Source organism: Musca domestica, unplaced genomic scaffold (assembly GCF_030504385.1).
Source record: "Musca domestica strain aabys unplaced genomic scaffold, Musca_domestica.polishedcontigs.V.1.1 2, whole genome shotgun sequence".
Classification (NCBI taxonomy): domain Eukaryota; kingdom Metazoa; phylum Arthropoda; class Insecta; order Diptera; family Muscidae; genus Musca; species Musca domestica.
This window is the reverse complement of record NW_026712249.1, coordinates 21,314,723-21,333,250: the sequence shown is the minus strand read 5'-3', so window position 1 is coordinate 21,333,250 and position 18,528 is coordinate 21,314,723. Positions and strand designations below refer to the sequence as shown.

At 36.1% G+C, this 18,528-nt stretch overlaps 2 protein-coding genes across 2 annotated transcripts; one reads left to right on the top strand and one right to left on the bottom strand.

Moving 5' to 3' along the window:
- The first annotated feature begins 1,523 nt into the window (after window positions 1–1,523).
- On the top strand, window positions 1,524–6,974 carry LOC101894548 (ileal sodium/bile acid cotransporter). Its single transcript, XM_059121946.1, has 4 exons — window positions 1,524–1,838; window positions 4,198–4,562; window positions 4,632–5,114; window positions 6,523–6,974. Exons 1-4 carry the CDS (start codon window positions 1,610–1,612, stop codon window positions 6,856–6,858), a joined length of 1,413 nt encoding a protein of 470 aa, XP_058977929.1. The 5' UTR covers window positions 1,524–1,609; the 3' UTR covers window positions 6,859–6,974.
- On the bottom strand, window positions 6,876–17,370 carry LOC101894708 (anaphase-promoting complex subunit 1). Its single transcript, XM_011294464.3, has 15 exons — window positions 16,619–17,370; window positions 16,397–16,555; window positions 15,852–16,337; window positions 15,672–15,795; window positions 15,445–15,606; window positions 15,185–15,377; window positions 14,818–15,113; window positions 14,149–14,740; window positions 13,825–14,085; window positions 13,606–13,768; window positions 11,927–13,538; window positions 8,287–8,721; window positions 7,974–8,228; window positions 7,581–7,908; window positions 6,876–7,519 (listed from the first exon to the last, which is right to left on the bottom strand). Exons 1-15 carry the CDS (start codon window positions 17,028–17,030, stop codon window positions 7,097–7,099), a joined length of 5,901 nt encoding a protein of 1,966 aa, XP_011292766.2. The 5' UTR covers window positions 17,031–17,370; the 3' UTR covers window positions 6,876–7,096.
- Between the last annotated feature and the right edge of the window lie 1,158 nt (window positions 17,371–18,528).

Below are 18,528 nucleotides of genomic sequence, written 5' to 3'. Positions count from 1 at the left end.
TCGTTGTCCAGCAGTTTGTAAACAAACAAAATGATCGTCTTTACTTGCCAAAGAGGTCAGCTAAAAATGTGCACCTTCGGTTGGCCACTAGAACTCAAGCGCCAGCCGTGGTGGTGGTGTGGGTCTCGTATTAATCGACCGTGGCATCAGAATAAATGCCGAATATTATCGCGAAAATATTCTGGAGGGTGTATTAAAGCCTTGGGCACACAAACATTTTGGCCGCAGACCTTGGACATTCCAACAGGACTCAGCACCCACCACCAATGGTTACAAAATGAGGTTCCTTGCTTCATTTCTAGTGCACAATGGCCACAAAAATCTTCGGATACCAATCCGCTGAACTATTGTTTCTGGAGTATTTTGGAAAGCAAGGTTGGCACTAAAAAATACCAAAGAGTCGATCTCTTCAAGCAAGCGCTTTACCAGGAATGGTCCAAAATACCGGAGAGCAACATTCGGGCAGCGTTTGACAGTTTCATTGGCCGTTTGAAGGCCATAATTCTTGGCATTTTAACAAATCTAAACTTATTCTAAAATTTGATAATATTTCCGACATTTTTTGCTTTTATTCAATAAAATTTAAAAAAATGTCAAAATTATGGAGTTTGATTTTGTTGCAGTTTTTTTTATCTCACCCTGTACTATATATATGCGCCATGATAGAAGAATACAGGTAGATGCATCAACGCTTTGGAATATTGATATGTCAAAAAATTTCAAATGCTCTTTCAAATATAAATAGATTTTTATATGTTTTCTTATACGACGTCATTCGGAAGCTATAATAATTCGTGTTTTTCAACAATTTTTGCAAATTTAAATAATTTTTCATTCAACATTTTCAATTTCAAAATTGGTTGGACAGTTCCCAGCAGCTGTGTCGATGCGTCTACCTTTATTCTTCTACCATGATATATACCAAATGGGGTCTTCGACAAATATTTGGAAGTGTGAGAAACCGAATGAAAATTTTATATATTGTATAAAAATGAAACAAATATTTTTTGGGATAATTTATCGACTTAAGTGGCCAACAAAATGTCTACTTTTAAGGGTGACATGCTAAGAAGCTACGACTTCCACACAATTGATAGAAGCATCATTATTTTGCAATGGAAATGTTTTGCTGGGGTTTGTTTAACATTTACAATCCATAACAGAGGCATTCCGTGCGCTCAGAGAGATAATTTGTATTTTCTATACTATGTATACATGATGTTAACTTTCTCAATCTCATGTTACTCAGCCCCCCAAAGACTGATGAACAACTGATCTACTCACAAGAGACCACAGTTTAATCTCAATTGTAAAAACATTCGGTCGGGTTTTCGTTTCGTGTTTTTTTTTTTTTTTTTTTGTTTTGATGCAATAATTTGTTAATTGGAAAGTGTAATTTTAGGAATTTTATACAATTAATTTGTTATTATTTTGCAAAAATAATATTTTTTAAAATATGTGTGATAAGAATAAACCAAATTTTATGTGAAAATAATGTAACAGTAACTGAAAATAACCAAAAGAAAAGTGCAACAAAAAATATTTTAAGAAAGAGTGCTAGTCGTTCAATAACAAAAAAACGCAACAACGCACTAAACGAATATCGGCAATGCAATTTCCGAAAGATGCACTTCGCATTGTGGGGGTTATCTTGATAGCTCACTTGCCGGTATATCTGGCAAATGGAAGAGTGGGAAATGCAGAAAACGTCGGAGCCACTTTAAATGCATTGGACGCTTCGAGCGCCGTAGTGGAACCAAAATGGCATGTCAATTTCAATCCCCCCAATATGACGGCACACATGGATACGAGTGTTGAAATACAGGTTAACATAACAAGTGAGTTTCTCATTAAATTCTTCCGAAACAAACAAATGGGGAATGTACGTACGTGTATGCAGGCACAATTACTACACAATTTATCTTGGATGACTAAAGAGTTCTCGCCCTGGGCTTAGGAAATTGTAAAATAGACAATACGTCAGTCCAAAAAAGCGTTAAAATTATTTTATCGTGAAAACAAACAGATTAAAGAAAAGAGATAAAAAATATTCAGAAAAAATTGATAAAATGATGGTCCAGGCGATACTGTAGCACCGCAATGTTTTGTATGAATTGTGCATTTTGATGTTTTTGTACACAAAAATAATAAAATATGACAAAATGATGAAAAATAGATGGAGCGATTCAAATAGAGCTAAAGTTCGATCGGTACGAACTTTTATTGGCTCCACGATGGGGAAATGAAAACACCAGTTCTAAATTATTTTGCGATATTTTCATTTTTTGTTTGGTTTAAAACCCCCAGAAAGAAAAGATTGGAACATATGTTCGAATATATAAGTTCCGAATTTTTTTTATAAGATATTTTTTGGTTTTAACGGATTGGATCAAATTTTCGCACGGGTTCCGGGTTCGCACAGATCCATATACAGTTCCCTATGTCGGTGACTAATATTTCGAGGTATTCTCTAATTTTTGCCCCAATTATACTTATAATACCCCAACACATAGTGTTTTAGGGTATAATGAAACCATGAGACAACACACCTTTTGATGGAACCATTGATCATAGTTTCTTGAGTTTTCTGCTTGGTGTAGGGGAAATGAGCATTTATAAGTGCATTGTTTCTCACTTAGACAAATATTTTGTTTTGCTATTCAGGCGTGTAAAATGAACATGCACATGTTGTTACTAAATGTTATGGCCGAAAGCTTAGCTCTCGGAAGTTGTATGTAACATTAATTTTATTAAATAAAACTGAAAAACTACAAAAAATATTTTAACTACAAAAAAGTAAAAAAGCAGCTAAGTTCCAACTTTTAATAACCTCCACCACTTGGAAGGAATTTTAAAAAGTTAAAAATAATATACAAATACGAAAACATAGACCTCTACATTCACTTATATACCAGAGAAGGCTGTTGCCTATTACGAAATCAAATCACCAAGATAATTCGGTTGAAAAAAACCTAGCTAATGGTAAAAAAATTCCGAATATAGAGAGGTACAGTTATATGGGATCTATACGAAGGTGTGAACCTGTATAGACAATTTTCTCTTATAGGATGTAATTCCCATAACAAACTCCAAATACCAAATTTGAAATAATTCCGATGAAAATGTGTCACAAATCATCGAAATAGTGAATATCTAGAGGCACAGTATAATATAATAATACCAAATAATACCAAAACATGGATCTATTTAGACAAGGATGTTTCCTACATATTGGGAACAAAAACCGCCAATTTACAGCAATTTAAATAAAACTATTTAAAACAAGTAAAAAAGCTGTAAGTTCGGCCGGGCCGATCTTTGAATACCCTCCACCATTTGGAACGACTTTGGCCATTTTCAAAAACATAAAATCCGTCAAAAATTCTGTTAAAATCTTAAAAATACCGAAAGTAGCCGTTATATTATGGTCTATACGACGACGCGGACCTGCATAGGCAAATTTCGTCATAAACCATTGCAATATTTAAATGCGATATTGAAAAAAAAAATCGGTGAATAATGTAGCTAAAATCATCAAAATACCGATTATCGGGAGGTGACGTGATATGGGGGCTATACGAAGACGTGAACCTGCACAGACACTATTCTGTCATAGGCTGTATTACCCATTACGAACTTCAAATACCAAATTTGAAACAATTCCGGTGAATAATGTAGCTAAAATCATCAAAGTACCGAATATTGGGAGGTACCGTTATATGGGGGCTATATGAAGACGTGGACCTGCACAGACAATTTTCTGTCATAGGCTGCAGTATCCGTTACGAACTTCAAATACCAAATTTGAAATAATTCCGGTGAATAATGTCGCTAAAATCACCAAAATACCGAAAAAGGAGAGGTACCATTATAGGGGGGCTATACCAAAAAGGTAGACCTACATGACCCATTTTCAATACCAAAAGTCCTGCAGACATAATACACATTTGATTAAATGTTATCAACCTACTTCATTTCGTTCGGAAGCTAGAGTGATTTTCGCAGACGGATAGATGGACGGACATCGCTAAATCGACATATGCTGATCAAGAATATATATATACTTTGTGGGGTCTAAAATGTATATTTCGAGCTGTTACAAACGGAATGACAAACTTAATATAACCTCCATACTAAGATGGAGGGTATAAAAATCCTAACTCACAAAAAATTTGGTTTCTCTTTCGCCAATTTCAGATATTAATGCGGCGAACTTAGACGATGTGGTCTTTCGTTTTCACAGTGACAACAGTGATTTGGCACAAGTGGACGATGTGGTGCAGGGCTCCCAGATTGATCCTCTTACCCATACATGGCAAGGAAATATTACAATACGCACGATATTTTTGGGTTTTACAAACATCCATGTACATATGATCAACGAGAAGGAGAACACAACGGAAATCAGCAGCGAATCTTTCCCATTGATAATAATACGAAAACAACGCGTAATTGATCATGTATTTACGGGATCAGTTGCCTTGCTGGTGTCTTTGTTGTACATAAACTTTGGTGCTGCCTTGGATATGTCGGTACTAAAGGGGCTGATTGTGAAGCCAGTGGTATGATAAGATCAGTGATTTTTCTTTGGTATATGTGTTTTTATCTTTGTTTCTCTTTCTCCTTTCCAGGGTCCATCAATTGGCTTCGTTTCCCAGTTCGTGTTAATGCCGCTCATCAGCTATGCCGTGGGTTATTTTGTTTTTCCGGATAGTGTTGAAATGCAATTGGGTCTATTCTTTACCGGTGTCTCACCCAGTGGTGGTGCTTCCAACATTTGGTCCGTCATCTTGGGTGGTAACATAAATTTATCCGTCCTGATGACTACCGTTAGCAATATTGCCGCCTTTGGCATGATGCCACTGTGGATTTTTACACTGGGCCATTTGATATTTGCACGCGGTAATATGGCAATACCCTATAAAAATATTGCAACATTTGCTGTAGCCTTAGTGGTACCATTGGCCATAGGTTTGGGTATACAAAAATGTTCGCAACGTTTGACCAGAATATTGGTGCGTTTCCTTAAACCCATCTCAACGTGCCTCATATTGTTTATAATCATATTTGCAATTGTAACGAATTTGTATATGTTTAAATTGTTTTCGTGGCAGGTAAGTTAATAATATGTGTAATTTGCACTCACGTCAGAAAGTATATTTTTATACCCTCTACCATAGTATGGAGGATATATTAAGTTTGTCATTCCGTTTGTAACACCTCGAAATATTCATTTTAGACACCACAAAGTATATATATTATTGATCAGCATAAAATTCTATGTCGATTTAGCGGTGTCCGTCCCTCTGTCCGTCTGTGAATATCACTCTAGCTTCCGAACGATACAACGGTAACTCCCGATATTCGATATTTTGATGATTTTAGCGGCTTAATTCACCCGAATTGTTTCAAATTTCGTATTTCAAGTTCGTAATGGATACTACAGCCTGAGACAGAAAATGTCCGTGCAGGTCCACGTCTTCGTATAGCACCCATATAAAGGCACCTCCCGATATTCGGTATTTTGATGATTTTAGCGACATTTTTCACCGGAATTGTTTCAAATTTGGTATTTGAAGTTCGTAATGGATACTACGGCCTGTGACAGTAAACTGTCTGTGCAGATCCATGTCTTCGTATAGCCTCCATATAACGGCACCTCCCGATATTCGGTGTTTTGATAATTTTAGCCACATTATTCACCCGAATTTTTTCAAATTTGGTATTTGGAGTTCGTAATGGATATTACAGGCTATGACAGAAAGTTGTCTGTGTAGCTCCACGCCTTCGTATAGCCCCCATTTAACGGCACCTCCCAATATTCGGTATTTTGATGATTTTTGTGACAGTATTCACCGGAATGGTTTCAAATTTGGTATTGAAAGTTCGTAATGGATACTACAGAGTATGACAGAAAATTGTCTGTGAAGGTCCACGTGTTCGTATAGCCCCCCATATAACGGCACCTCCCGATATTTGGTATTTTGATGATTTTAGCGACATTATTCACCGGAATTGTTTCAAATTTCGTATTCGACGCTTGTATGGATATTACAACCTATGCCTAAGAATTTTGTATGCAGGTCAACGTCTTCCTATAGCCCCATATAACGGTATCTTTAGATATTCGGTATTTTGATGATTTTGGCGACATTATTCACCGGAATTGTTTCAAATTTCATATTCAACGCTTGTCATGGATATTACAACCTATGCCTAAGAATTTTGTATGTAGGTCAACGGTATCGGTACCTCCCGATATTTGGTATTTTGATCATTTTAGCGACATTATTAAACGGAATTGTTTCAAATTTTGTATTTGAAGTTTGTAATGGATACTACGACCAATGTCCAAAAATTTCGTCCATATCTTCGTATAGCCTCCGTATATAGCTATAACGCTAATTTTCGTAATTTTTTCCTTCCAAATGGTAGAGGGTACTCAAAAAAATTCGGCCCGGCCGATGTTTTTTTTGTTTACTTTTAAAATATTTTCAAAAAAATTGCGAAATTTACTTACAGATAATATTGGCCGGTTTATTATTACCCTGGAGTGGTTACGTGTTTGCCTGGATATTTGCGAAAACTTTAAAACAAAATCCTGCCGATGCTTTAACAATTGCCATTGAAACTGGCATACAAAATACCGGTATAGCCATATTCCTCTTACGTAGTCTGCCCCAACCGCAAGCTGATCTAACAACCGTTGTTCCCGTAGCTGTGGCAATAATGACACCATTTCCTTTGTTGGCACTGTATCTGTATAATAAATGTACTGGGTTCGATGTCAAAAACGGTACAATTCTAACTAATGAAATTCCAGAACATAGCAATGATCGAATCTCAGAAAGTAGTTGAGTACTTGTAGCACATAGTTTTGTGGTTTTACATATAAATTCATGAATATATTGTAATATATCTTCCATTGGGTTCTTCCAAAACAAAATTGTAAATTATATTTAAATTTATACATACCTTTTTAATTTGTTACTATTGTTTTGTTTTTTTTTTTTTTCTTTTAATAAATATTGTATTTATTTGTTTATTTCATTTGAGTTGAGTTCATGGATTTTTCTTTGCTTTCTTGCCTCTTGTTCTAGGCACTTGTTGCTTGTAAAATCTTCAATAGACATTGTGTGGTGCTACCCTCTAAATTAAGTTTTCTCAATTCTTTGATATAGCCCACATAATTTGTGGGTCTTTGTGCTAGACTATTTAAGAGATTTGGAGTTAGTGAATAGTAAATGACAACGGCTACCAATTTCGCCAAATCTTGTTGCGTCAGGTTGGCCACAATGTGAGATTCAAAATCTCTGGCTGTAATAAATTGCCTTAAAGGCGTTGATAACTTATGACGGCATGTTTCCATAAATGTTTGAAATTGCTCAAGAAATGATGATATAAGCTCCTTGGGAAATAATATATGAGGATGTGAATACTGTTCTAAATAGCAATTCAGCAATTTCAATTGCCAAATATCATAGAATGTGGGCTCCTTGGTGTTGAATTTCAGGACGTGCTGCAATAAACAAATAAATTTTAATTTTCTTTAAATCCGCACTAAAGTAAAACAAACTTACATTGTAGATTGCCAAATAAATGGGCAAAACATGCATTTTATCCTTTACGACGGCATTATAGAATAGCATGGTTAAATGTTGTTTCAATGCCAATTCATCATTTGTAGATTCCGGTTCATCCAGGTGCAAGAAACGATCTGTAAACCCAATAACATAGGGTTCATTGGAAAAACGTTCCAAAGTTTTTGGATCAATTTCCCAACAGATATATTGTTCTGTAGTTAATGTCTGGGAGAATAGACTTTTCAAACGATCGGGATCTTCCAGGTGGGACAGGCAACCGGAACGTTTTTTAATCTCAATACAGGCAGAATTTTCCAGGGCTTTCCTAAAAAAATATACAAAAAGGAATATGAAACTTATGCAATAATAAAAATTTAAATTATGACTTACACCAACTGATCCCAGTTACGATTCTTTTCAAACGAAACTGGCCAATAATTGGGATCATCCACAACGACTTTTTGCAATGAGCTTAACTCGGGCAACATACAAGGAGCCATGGGCAAGCGGCGCAATTCCTTGGCACCCACTTCCAAGACCGAAATATTACATAAACACAGCTTTTGGGTATCAATATCACGGGGTAAAAATAGACGTGGCTCCACGGCCAAAACATACAAATGACGGAAGGCCTGTAAATGGTATCTGAAATAAAAAATATAAAATAAATACTATCGCTATCAAATCTTTCAAAAACACTTACCTATTATCATTACTGTGCGTTGGAAACTTAGGAAACAGGGCACACACCAAAGCTGCCACCGCTTCGGGCGTTTTTGAAATGGTAAAGCGGCCAGCACCCAAAAACAGAAAGCCCAGTGACATATGTATGGCCATGTGTGAACCATAGGTGACATGTGGATGTGCCGAACCAATACGAGATCTCAAATAACGTATAATACGTAATATTTCCAAATCACCAGAACCGGAAAATACCAATGAAATGGCCAAGAGAATGACCATGAGACTATTCTCAATTGTGGTACGCCCGGCAAATTCGCCAACATATTTGCCCGGGAATCCTAAGAAAAGTTTAATGGCACGTCGTAAAGTTTTAAAGGCCACCGGATTCTCTGTGCCAGCATATTTTAAACCAATGCAAAAGGCAGCACCCGCAATGATGTTACAGTAGGCTTGGCTGAAAGGATATATCACTTAAGTTAAATATGTATTTTTAAATTTGAAATAAAGAATGAATAAATTGAGTTCAATTTAGAGTCATTTTAATCCAATTAAAAAGAAACTCTAGATTTTATTACATTAGCCTAAATGGTAATCTTCAAATAAAACAATTCGAAACGAATTTGGCAATTTTCAAATAAAATAAAATCCGTTAAATATTCTGTAAAAAACTTAAAAATGTCATTATATTAGGGTCTATAGTATTATGACGGACTACAAATACCAAATTTGAAACAAATCCGGTGAATAATGTCGCTAAAATCATCAAAATACAGAATAAAGGGAGGTACCGTTAAATGGGGGCTATACGAAGACGTGGACCTGCACAGACAATTTTCTGTCATTGGCTGTAGTATCCATTATGGACTTTAAATACCAAATTTGAAACAATTCCGATGAATAATGTCGCAAAATCAAGCACAGACAATTTTCTGCTTAAGGCTGTAGTATCCATTAGGAAATGCAAGTGCCAAATTTGAACCAATTCCCGTGGATAATGTCGCTAAAATTACCAAAATACCGAATATCGGGAGGTACCATAATATGGGGGCCATATGAAGACGTGGACCTGAATACAAAATTTTTAGGCATAGGTTGTAGTATCTATTATGAACTTCAAATACGAAATTTGAAATATTTCCGGTGAATAATGTCGCTAAAATCATCAAAATACCGAATATAGGGAGGTACCATTATAAGGGAGCTATACGAAGACGTGGACCTGCACAGACAATTTTCTGTCATAGGCTGAAGTATCCATTACGGACTTCAAATAAAAATAAAATGATGGTACAGACGATACTGTAGCACCGCAATGTTTTGTATGAATTGTGCATTTTGATGTTTTTGTACACAAAAATAATAAAATATGACAAAATGATGAAAAATAGATGGAGCGATTCAAATAGAGCTAAAGTTCGATCGGTACGAACTTTTATTGGCTCCACGATGGGGAAATGAAAACACCAGTTCTAAATTATTTTGCGATATTTTCATTTTTTGTTTGGTTTAAAACCCCCAGAAAGAAAAGATTGGAACATATGTTCGAATATATAAGTTCCGAATTTTTTTTATAAGATATTTTTTGGTTTTAACGGATTGGATCAAATTTTCGCACGGGTTCCGGGTTCGCACAGATCCATATACAGTTCCCTATGTCGGTGACTAATATTTCGAGGTATTCTCTAATTTTTGCCCCAATTATACTTATAATACCCCAACACATAGTGTTTTAGGGTATAATGAAACCATGAGACAACACACCTTTTGATGGAACCATTGATCATAGTTTCTTGAGTTTTCTGCTTGGTGTAGGTGAAATGAGCATTTATAAGTGCATTGTTTCTCACTTAGACAAATATTTTGTTTTGCTATTCAGGCGTGTAAAATGAACATGCACATGTTGTTACTAAATGTTTTTGTGCAATACATTATTCAATAATAATATAGAGTAAATATATGGCCGAAAGCTTAGCTCTCGGAAGTTGTATGTAACATTAATTTTATTAAATAAAACTGAAAAACTACAAAAAATATTTTAACTACAAAAAAGTAAAAAAGCAGCTAAGTTCCAACTTTTAATAACCTCCACCACTTGGAAGGAATTTTAAAAAGTTAAAAATAATATACAAATACGAAAACATAGACCTCTACATTCACTTATATACCAGAGAAGGCTGTTGCCTATTACGAAATCAAATCACCAAGATAATTCGGTTGAAAAAAACCTAGCTAATGGTAAAAAAATTCCGAATATAGAGAGGTACAGTTATATGGGATCTATACGAAGGTGTGAACCTGTATAGACAATTTTCTCTTATAGGATGTAATTCCCATAACAAACTCCAAATACCAAATTTGAAATAATTCCGATGAAAATGTGTCACAAATCATCGAAATAGTGAATATCTAGAGGCACAGTATAATATAATAATACCAAATAATACCAAAACATGGATCTATTTAGACAAGGATGTTTCCTACATATTGGGAACAAAAACCGCCAATTTACAGCAATTTAAATAAAACTATTTAAAACAAGTAAAAAAGCTGTAAGTTCGGCCGGGCCGATCTTTGAATACCCTCCACCATTCGGAACGAATTTGGCAATTTTCAAAAAAAATAAAATCCGTTAAAAATTCTGTAAAAAACTTAAAAATACCGTATATAGCCGTTATATTAGGGTCTGTAGTATTATGACGGACTTCAAATACTAAATTTGAAACAAATCCGGTGAATAATGTCGCTAGAATCATCAAAATACCGAATAAAGGCATGTACCGTTAAATGAGGCTATACGAAGACGTGGACCTGCACGGACAATCTTCTGTCTTAGGCTGTAGTATCCATTACGAACTTCAAATACCAAATTTGAAACAAGCACAGACAATTTTCTTGTTTAGTATCCATTATGAAATGCAAGTGCCAAATTTGAAGCAATTCCGGTGGATAATGTCGCTAAAATTACCAAAATACCAAATATCGGGAGGTACCATAATTTGGGGTCTTTACTAAAACGGGGACCTGCACATTTTTAGGCATACGTTATAGTATCCATTACGAATTTCGAATACGAAATTTGAAATATTTCCGTTGAATTATGTCGCTAAAATCATCAAAATACCGAATGTAGGGAGGTACCATTATAAGGGAGCTATACGAAGACGTGGACCTGCACAATTTTTAGTCATAGGCTGTAGTATCCATTACGAACTTCAAATACCAAATTTGAAACAAATCCGTTGAATTGTGTCACTAAAATCATCAAAATACCGAATATCGGGAGGTACCATTATATGGCTGCTTTACCATGGCATATTTTCAATACCAAAGGTCCTGCAGACATAATATACATTTGAACAAAATTTTGTCAACCTACTTCATTTCGATCGGAAGCTAGAGTGATTTCCACAGACAGATAGCCAAACAGACGGACGGACATCGCTAAATCGACATAGAATTTTATGCTGATGAAGGACATATATACTTTGTGGGGTCTAAAATGTATATTTCGAGGTATTGCAAACGGAATGACAAACTTAATGCACCCTCCATACTATGGTTGATGGTATAAAAAATCCTTAGGCCAAAAATCCTTAGTTCAATTCATTTTGAATGTAGTTCAAAATGTTTAACATTTCTAAACTAAAAACCCAACTTACGTTATAGCTTCATGATCAATATCCTCATTATCGTTGACTTGGGCACCCTTTTCAACATCGAACCGTAAATTGACCGGGAATTGATTGTGTAGCCACTCCTCATCTGGTTGTATTTCAGACCACATTATCAAACCATGAGCAATGGTGCGCAATAGCAACAAATCCGGCCTTACTAAATCCAAAAGATAACGGGTATTTGGTGGATTCATCCATTCGGCAACGGCTTTATTATCGGTATTATAGAACATTAAACCTAATGCCAGCGTAGCTCCAGGTGCTGTTACATCAATATTTACTTGATCCCCTTCTCTTACTTGAAACGAGGGCAGTTTATATTTTTCCTTTTGTGAACCGGTAAGATTTCTTTTATTACCACCCACCATGTAATAATGTAAAGTATCCGGTAATTGAAGATCTCGTAGGCCTGCCGGAGATTCTCCTTGTCCCAGGGTAACTAAACCTAATGCCAGACCAGCTGTTAAGGCATATGATTCTCTTTCCACGCTATTTTCCATTTCGGGGCCTGGAGGGCGTCCAACTTCTTGCAGCAGCACCTCAGCTATATGGCGTTTGGCAGTGCCCTGATACAACAAACCAATACCCATCAAAGATGCCACTTGTATATTTTGTGGTATATCCAATTCTAAGGCGGTGGCTGGCAGTAAAGCCTCTATGTGTACACTAAGTAATTTTGTGGTGGTATTATTCATGGTACCACGATGTGTGGCCGATATACCCAGAAGTAAGCCAACACTGGTCATTTCATCACACTTCACCAAATACTCATAGATACTCATAAACGACAAGGTTTTTAGGTGACCATTTAATCCCAACGCCATAAGAAATCCTGCATGTTCTGTTGAAATATCCGCCTGACCTTTGGGTTTATTATATACAATCCATGTTGAGTCTACATCTCGGGCATTGGGTGATATTTTTAGGCCAGCTGCAACACCATTATGAAATGTGGGCCACAAACTCATATTGGCGGGGAATTCAATTTGTTGCATTTCCACAGTGGCTCCTTTGATGGGTTCTTTGCCCGTCAGGCACAACTTGGGAATGGGCATTGATTCTGTTGGTGTGGGTATAGAAGTCCTCAGAGTAAACATTCCACGACCCATGGGCAATGTCATTGTCCTTGTACACAAAGAAAACAGCTGTTTTTCCTGCTCTTCAATAAATTCATGATCTGAGGTGCCAGGAGATTGTGTTATATCAATTATAACTGGCTCCGAAGACGATAATAGTCGACGCACCTCAGCCACACGCATATCATCGGGAAAACGTAGACTCAACAGTTTTGTATCAATATTATCCATACCATCATCCAAAGCAGCATCCATTTGAGATATCCCATTCTTAGATGGTGGACAGCGAGCTGAGAGAGAATCTTCCGTATCGATATTGACTTTTTGCAAATAACCTGAATTGGGTGTTTGGAAATTTTGATTCTGTAATTTAGCATGTGCGACTAAGTCGGAACGTAAAATCAGCTCATATGTTGTAGGCGAACAGCCAATGGGGGGTTCCAGCCGTGAATATTCCAGGCATTCGGCAATGCACAGATGAATGGCCACTGGCAAACGTTCAATATCTTTGCGGGTTATTTCTAAAAATTGTTTTAAAATTTTATATTCAACTTCAAACCGTATTCAACTAATTCTGCCTAAACATACCCATATTGATTAGCATTTGTATAACCTGCTCCGAACGTGAAACATTAACCGATATAAATCGTTTTGGTTTTTTGGGGAAATATGATTGTACCGATTCGGCAAAATCCAATGGTTTTATCCACTTCTTGATTTTGCCATGACCATGCATGATTAATGAAATAACCTGGGAAAAATTACCAAATTAAAAACTATCATTTCTTTAAATAGAAGTTTAAGTACCTGCAACACATTACGGCTCAAGTCATTGATACCATCTACATAATTGAAAGGCATATTATCCTTGTCTTTTAATATAAATTCAATTTGTTGGAATACATTTGGAGCTGGGACGGTTAACAGTTCCTTGTGTAACATTTGAGATCCATGCTGTTCAGTTAAGATACAAGCCTTGGCCGCATTGCGAACTAAACACGGGAAATCGAGGGAGTAGTGGAAAGTATAGGATTGCAATTGCATATCAAAAGCTAATTGATGTAGAAACTACAAAGAAAAACATAATACATGAAAGTTCTCATTGCGAATTGCTATTTTTTTTTAATTTACCTTTGCCAATGGTTTCAAATGCTGATGCATGGAATCATCCAATTTAAAATCTTCATAGAGCAAATGAAAACTATAGAAAATAGCTGGTATGGTATTGAACAAAATTGCAGTTGTATCTATATTATTGCAGGTTTGCTGTTGACGTTCTCCACTGCAATTTAGGCCAGTCTCTACGCCATCTAATATGTTCAACATGAATTGCCAATCTTCATCGGTACCCGAATGTATTTCATCATTTTTCTTGCGTTTCTTTGGCTCTTCGGCATTAAACGATGTGGCAGTACCACTGCTAACATCATGCATTGTTGCCGAATAACCCATTAAATCCCACAGAACATTACGAAATATGTCCCATTCCTGTTCAATACAATAATCTCGTGAACCTGGTGGATTACGTGAACCATACCATTTGGTAATCATTTGTATAAATTGGTCACGTTTCAGAACTTGTCGCAGGGCTGCAATACAACGGCTTACAAGTTTAGTTTCATTTATGAGAGGCAATGTTATGCGCAACATTTTTCCCGAGAGATAGGTGAGGGTTAGACGATTACCGGCCGGATCTCTCAGGCCTAAACATATATTATTGGACCTATAAAAAAAAAAAAAAAAAAAAAAAAAAAACAGAAAATAAAAAGCTCATTTTTTTAAAGCAAACAAAACGCCTACCTGCTTAAAAATTGAGGTTGCAAAGGATGTACTGGTGACAGCAAATGCAGCTCCTCCTCAAATGTAGAATCACTTGGTTTTTGTGCAGAAGGAAGCAAACTGCTACGTCTTGGAAATGAGGTATTGGGTGATTTATTTTGCATCGATGGTGTTATATTTTGTACACTTGTGGGCATTTTTGAGGATGGTGTATTACCGGATAGTGTATTGGGTATGTGAACTTTGGACACCAACACAGTACCCGTATAAAGTATTAACGTGCCCGAAGGATCCAAAACAGCAAGCATATTCATGCGCTAAATTAAAAAAATATAGATTTAAATATTAAAAAATGTAGAAATTTTGTTAAAAATTTTAAATTACATACCTCCAAAGCCACAGCATCCTTGGCCACAATCGAGGTACACATGGTGGCTATATTTAAGTTTTTGCTATCATAATTATTCAGTCTGACCATCTGTAGTTTACATGAGCGTGGTAGTAGATAACAGAGATACGTTTGGCCAACCAAATCGGTGTGGATGAAGGCTTTCGATGATATTTCACAGAAATCACGAGAGCTTAAACATAAAAATATTAAAATGTTAATAAAAAATGTATTTTGTTTTATATCATTTTATTACTAACTTCCCATAGGTATTTTCAGTCCAAATATGCTCCAAACACAATTCAGGAACAATGGGTTTAGATGGCTGACTTTGGCCACATTTTCGTATATCTTGCACGGATATAGAATGTTGGCCAATGGTTGATTGTAAATTACTTAAAGGTGATGCTGTATTGGAACGACTTGAAAAAGAAAAGTAGAAGTAAGGTAGGTATACATCCGTGAAAAGATTTCAATTGTGACTTACTTTAAATTACCAAAAGCTCCGCTAATGGAATGGGCACTATTCAAGAACTTACTTATATGTGTTGTGTAATTGGACGTACCTAAACTTGTGCGACCCAAATGGGCTGTGCTGTTCTTAGGTGTGACTAAAATAAAATTTGAAAACATTTACGTTTTTCTATAAAATCACATCATCACTTACCTCCACTGAACTTCATGCTACTCTGCGAGAAACTACACTGATTAACTGTTCCACCTAGATTTGGCTTATGAACACTAAACTGATTAACACTACTGCCTAAGACAGTCTCATTTTGTGCTCCGATGTATTGTACCTCTTCGGCACTTGCCTTTCGCAGACGTGATATAAAATGTTTACCCAGTTTAGTATCACACAGCAGTAATAAATCGGATTTTTCATCGGAAAATATTATTTTATAATCCGATTCGATGAGATATGAAATTACATTGGTAGAGGATTTATTGAGCACTGGACAAATTTCATCCAAAGGATGACTCAAAGAAAACAGACGAGGCATAGAAATTGAGTGATTTTGTATAATCGTATTCGATGCCACTTTTTCCAAAAGGATACCGAAACGTGTGGGCCAGACATGAGAGACAGGAAATTCAAGATTTGAAAGGAAATCTTCACCGTTACTGCAATAAACACGCAAGGAATTTTGATCTAAGGGTAAGGATAAGTTGGTTATTCATTTTTTAAAATATTGGAGTGCAAAATATTACCAATCAGGCATATAGATGTGACTTTTTGTCCCGTTTCTTCTTCAGCCAATTGCTCTTTGGGGGAACTTATGAAAGACTTGTTGCAAAAGAATGCAAATTTAATGGGAGTTTCACAAGTGAAGCACAAGCGAGGCAAAGTGCATCTTTCATCGGAAATACCTAGGGATGAATATAAATCAATATTAAAGTTTGTACTTCTTTGCCCTCGAAATATTTCCTTACCTCTGGTCCATACAGCCGTATGTTTCTTTACATACAATTCCTCTTCGGAGTTCACCAAATACTCGCACATGTACTCCGATGGACCAGTAGATGTGGGGTTATTTTCTCCATTAGATTTTGTATCATTATTCCTGTTCAAATTGTTGCCAAAACCTTGTCCCTTATTACCTCCACCCTGTGATTTCTTGTTGCCATTTCGTTTGTTTTGGGAAAAGTCTTCATAGATTTCACGTACACACCAAAACTCATTGTGTTCTTCCTTCGCTGATATATTTACATTTTGCAAACGCAACAATAATAGATTCTCGGATGGCAACTGGGGATGTTGTTTGATCTCTGTTGGCCCAGGATGTTCATCGACCGCCTGCCGACCTCGTGGAATATATTCCAGAGATTCTGATACGGCGATCATCACTTCACCAGTTTCATCCAGATTTGCAGGAATTTTTCAAATTTTCAATTGAACATTCAATTTCTAATGGGAAAATATATTACTCTTCAACTTCCAGCCCTGAACTCCTTGAAGGATCAGATATCAGAGGAATAAAGATGGAACGAATTTTTCGGCGGCAGCGGCTTTTTACAAACACATTAACAACTATTCTACAAGTATAAACCAACACACACAAATAGCAGAAAATTGCACAAAGACAAAACGCCGGATTTGTAGAATGTATAGAAAATGGAAGAGGCAACACACCGAATGCGGCGAATGTATAGAAAGTGGAAGAGACAATATGCCACAACAGCTGTTTGTTCACGTGAGGAAAAAAGGAACGAGTGTCATATATCGTTCTATATCTGTGTGCAAAATACAGGTGTTCACTGAATGAACGAAGGGACAAGTGTCAAAAGAGAAGCCATGCATTTTTCCCGCGGTTAACTGACTGAAAAATATTGAATATATGAAATCAACTTGTTTGCATGCAAATTTGACAGGAAGCGGGCATAGCCTCAGGGCAGTATTTCTTTAGTTTTTCAAAGCTGTTCTACCCCTTATTGTACCATGATCCTACCTTTTTATGATAGCCTGGACTTATATAAACATATGTTCTGTTCTAGAATTGCAAGAATATGAACAAGGTAGATGTACTAGGTAATCGCATCAGCCCAGCTGACGGCACCATTAAATGTCAAAACAAATTGTTGTAATGATGAATTCGCCCTAAATGAATGCAACAACAAATTTGTTTATGTTTTCTTCCCTAAATAATTTAATAATTAATTAAAGAGCAAGTTTAGAGTGAAACCAGTAAAAAAAAATTAAAAGAAAATGAAAAAGTGCTCGATTTGCAATAAGAAATATTGTGATGGAAATTTAACACTATTTAGTGTTCCTAAAGACGAAGGAAGGAGGTTCGAATGGAGTGCAGCTTGAGGTATTAAGTTAGCCCCAACATCTAAGATTTGTATGGACCATTTTAATCCAAAGCACATCACGGGAAGTAGTGCAAGAATTCGACTCCAATGAATTCTATCCAATTTTTTGCGATTCTGTTCCTGGATACTATGTTGTTGGCTATTGGCCAAGTTATTGAGATTTTGATATTCATATCCTGCTCTTGCTGCTATTGAATATGTGGTGAATGTATGGCCATATTTGGTACCCCGATTTTGCATAGAACGATATTGGTGCTAGGTTTTTTTTTGTCTTTAAAACCATTTTTTCTATATTTTTTATTGAATATAAATTGCGACGTTCGTTTACGACGAGAGGCACACAAAATAAAATGTAAACAAACACTTGTTTCTGATTGGTTGAAACAAATTTGCCGCAACCTTTAAATGTCATGGCGAATCTATGTTTTTCGCCTTAGATGCCAATTTTGACATTTGAGGGGACCACAAAAGTTACTTTGTTGTAGCAATTCGCCGATGCGGTTACCTGTTAGATCTACCTTGAATATGAA

Excerpts from the sequence above, each read along its gene's own strand:
- LOC101894548 (XM_059121946.1), top strand. The coding sequence starts at position 1,610 with ATGCAATTTCCGAAAGATGCACTTCGCATTGTGGGGGTTATCTTGATA. Across the intron at positions 1,839-4,197 it reads AATACAGGTTAACATAACAA|ATATTAATGCGGCGAACTTA; the intron begins GTGAGTTTCTCA and ends CGCCAATTTCAG. Across the intron at positions 5,115-6,522 it reads TTAAATTGTTTTCGTGGCAG|ATAATATTGGCCGGTTTATT; the intron begins GTAAGTTAATAA and ends ATTTACTTACAG.
- LOC101894708 (XM_011294464.3), bottom strand. The coding sequence starts at position 17,030 with ATGATCGCCGTATCAGAATCTCTGGAATATATTCCACGAGGTCGGCAG. Across the intron at positions 15,607-15,671 it reads GGAGCTTTTGGTAATTTAAA|TCGTTCCAATACAGCATCAC; the intron begins GTAAGTCACAAT and ends TTCTTTTTCAAG. Across the intron at positions 13,539-13,605 it reads ACAAATGCTAATCAATATGG|AAATAACCCGCAAAGATATT; the intron begins GTATGTTTAGGC and ends AACAATTTTTAG.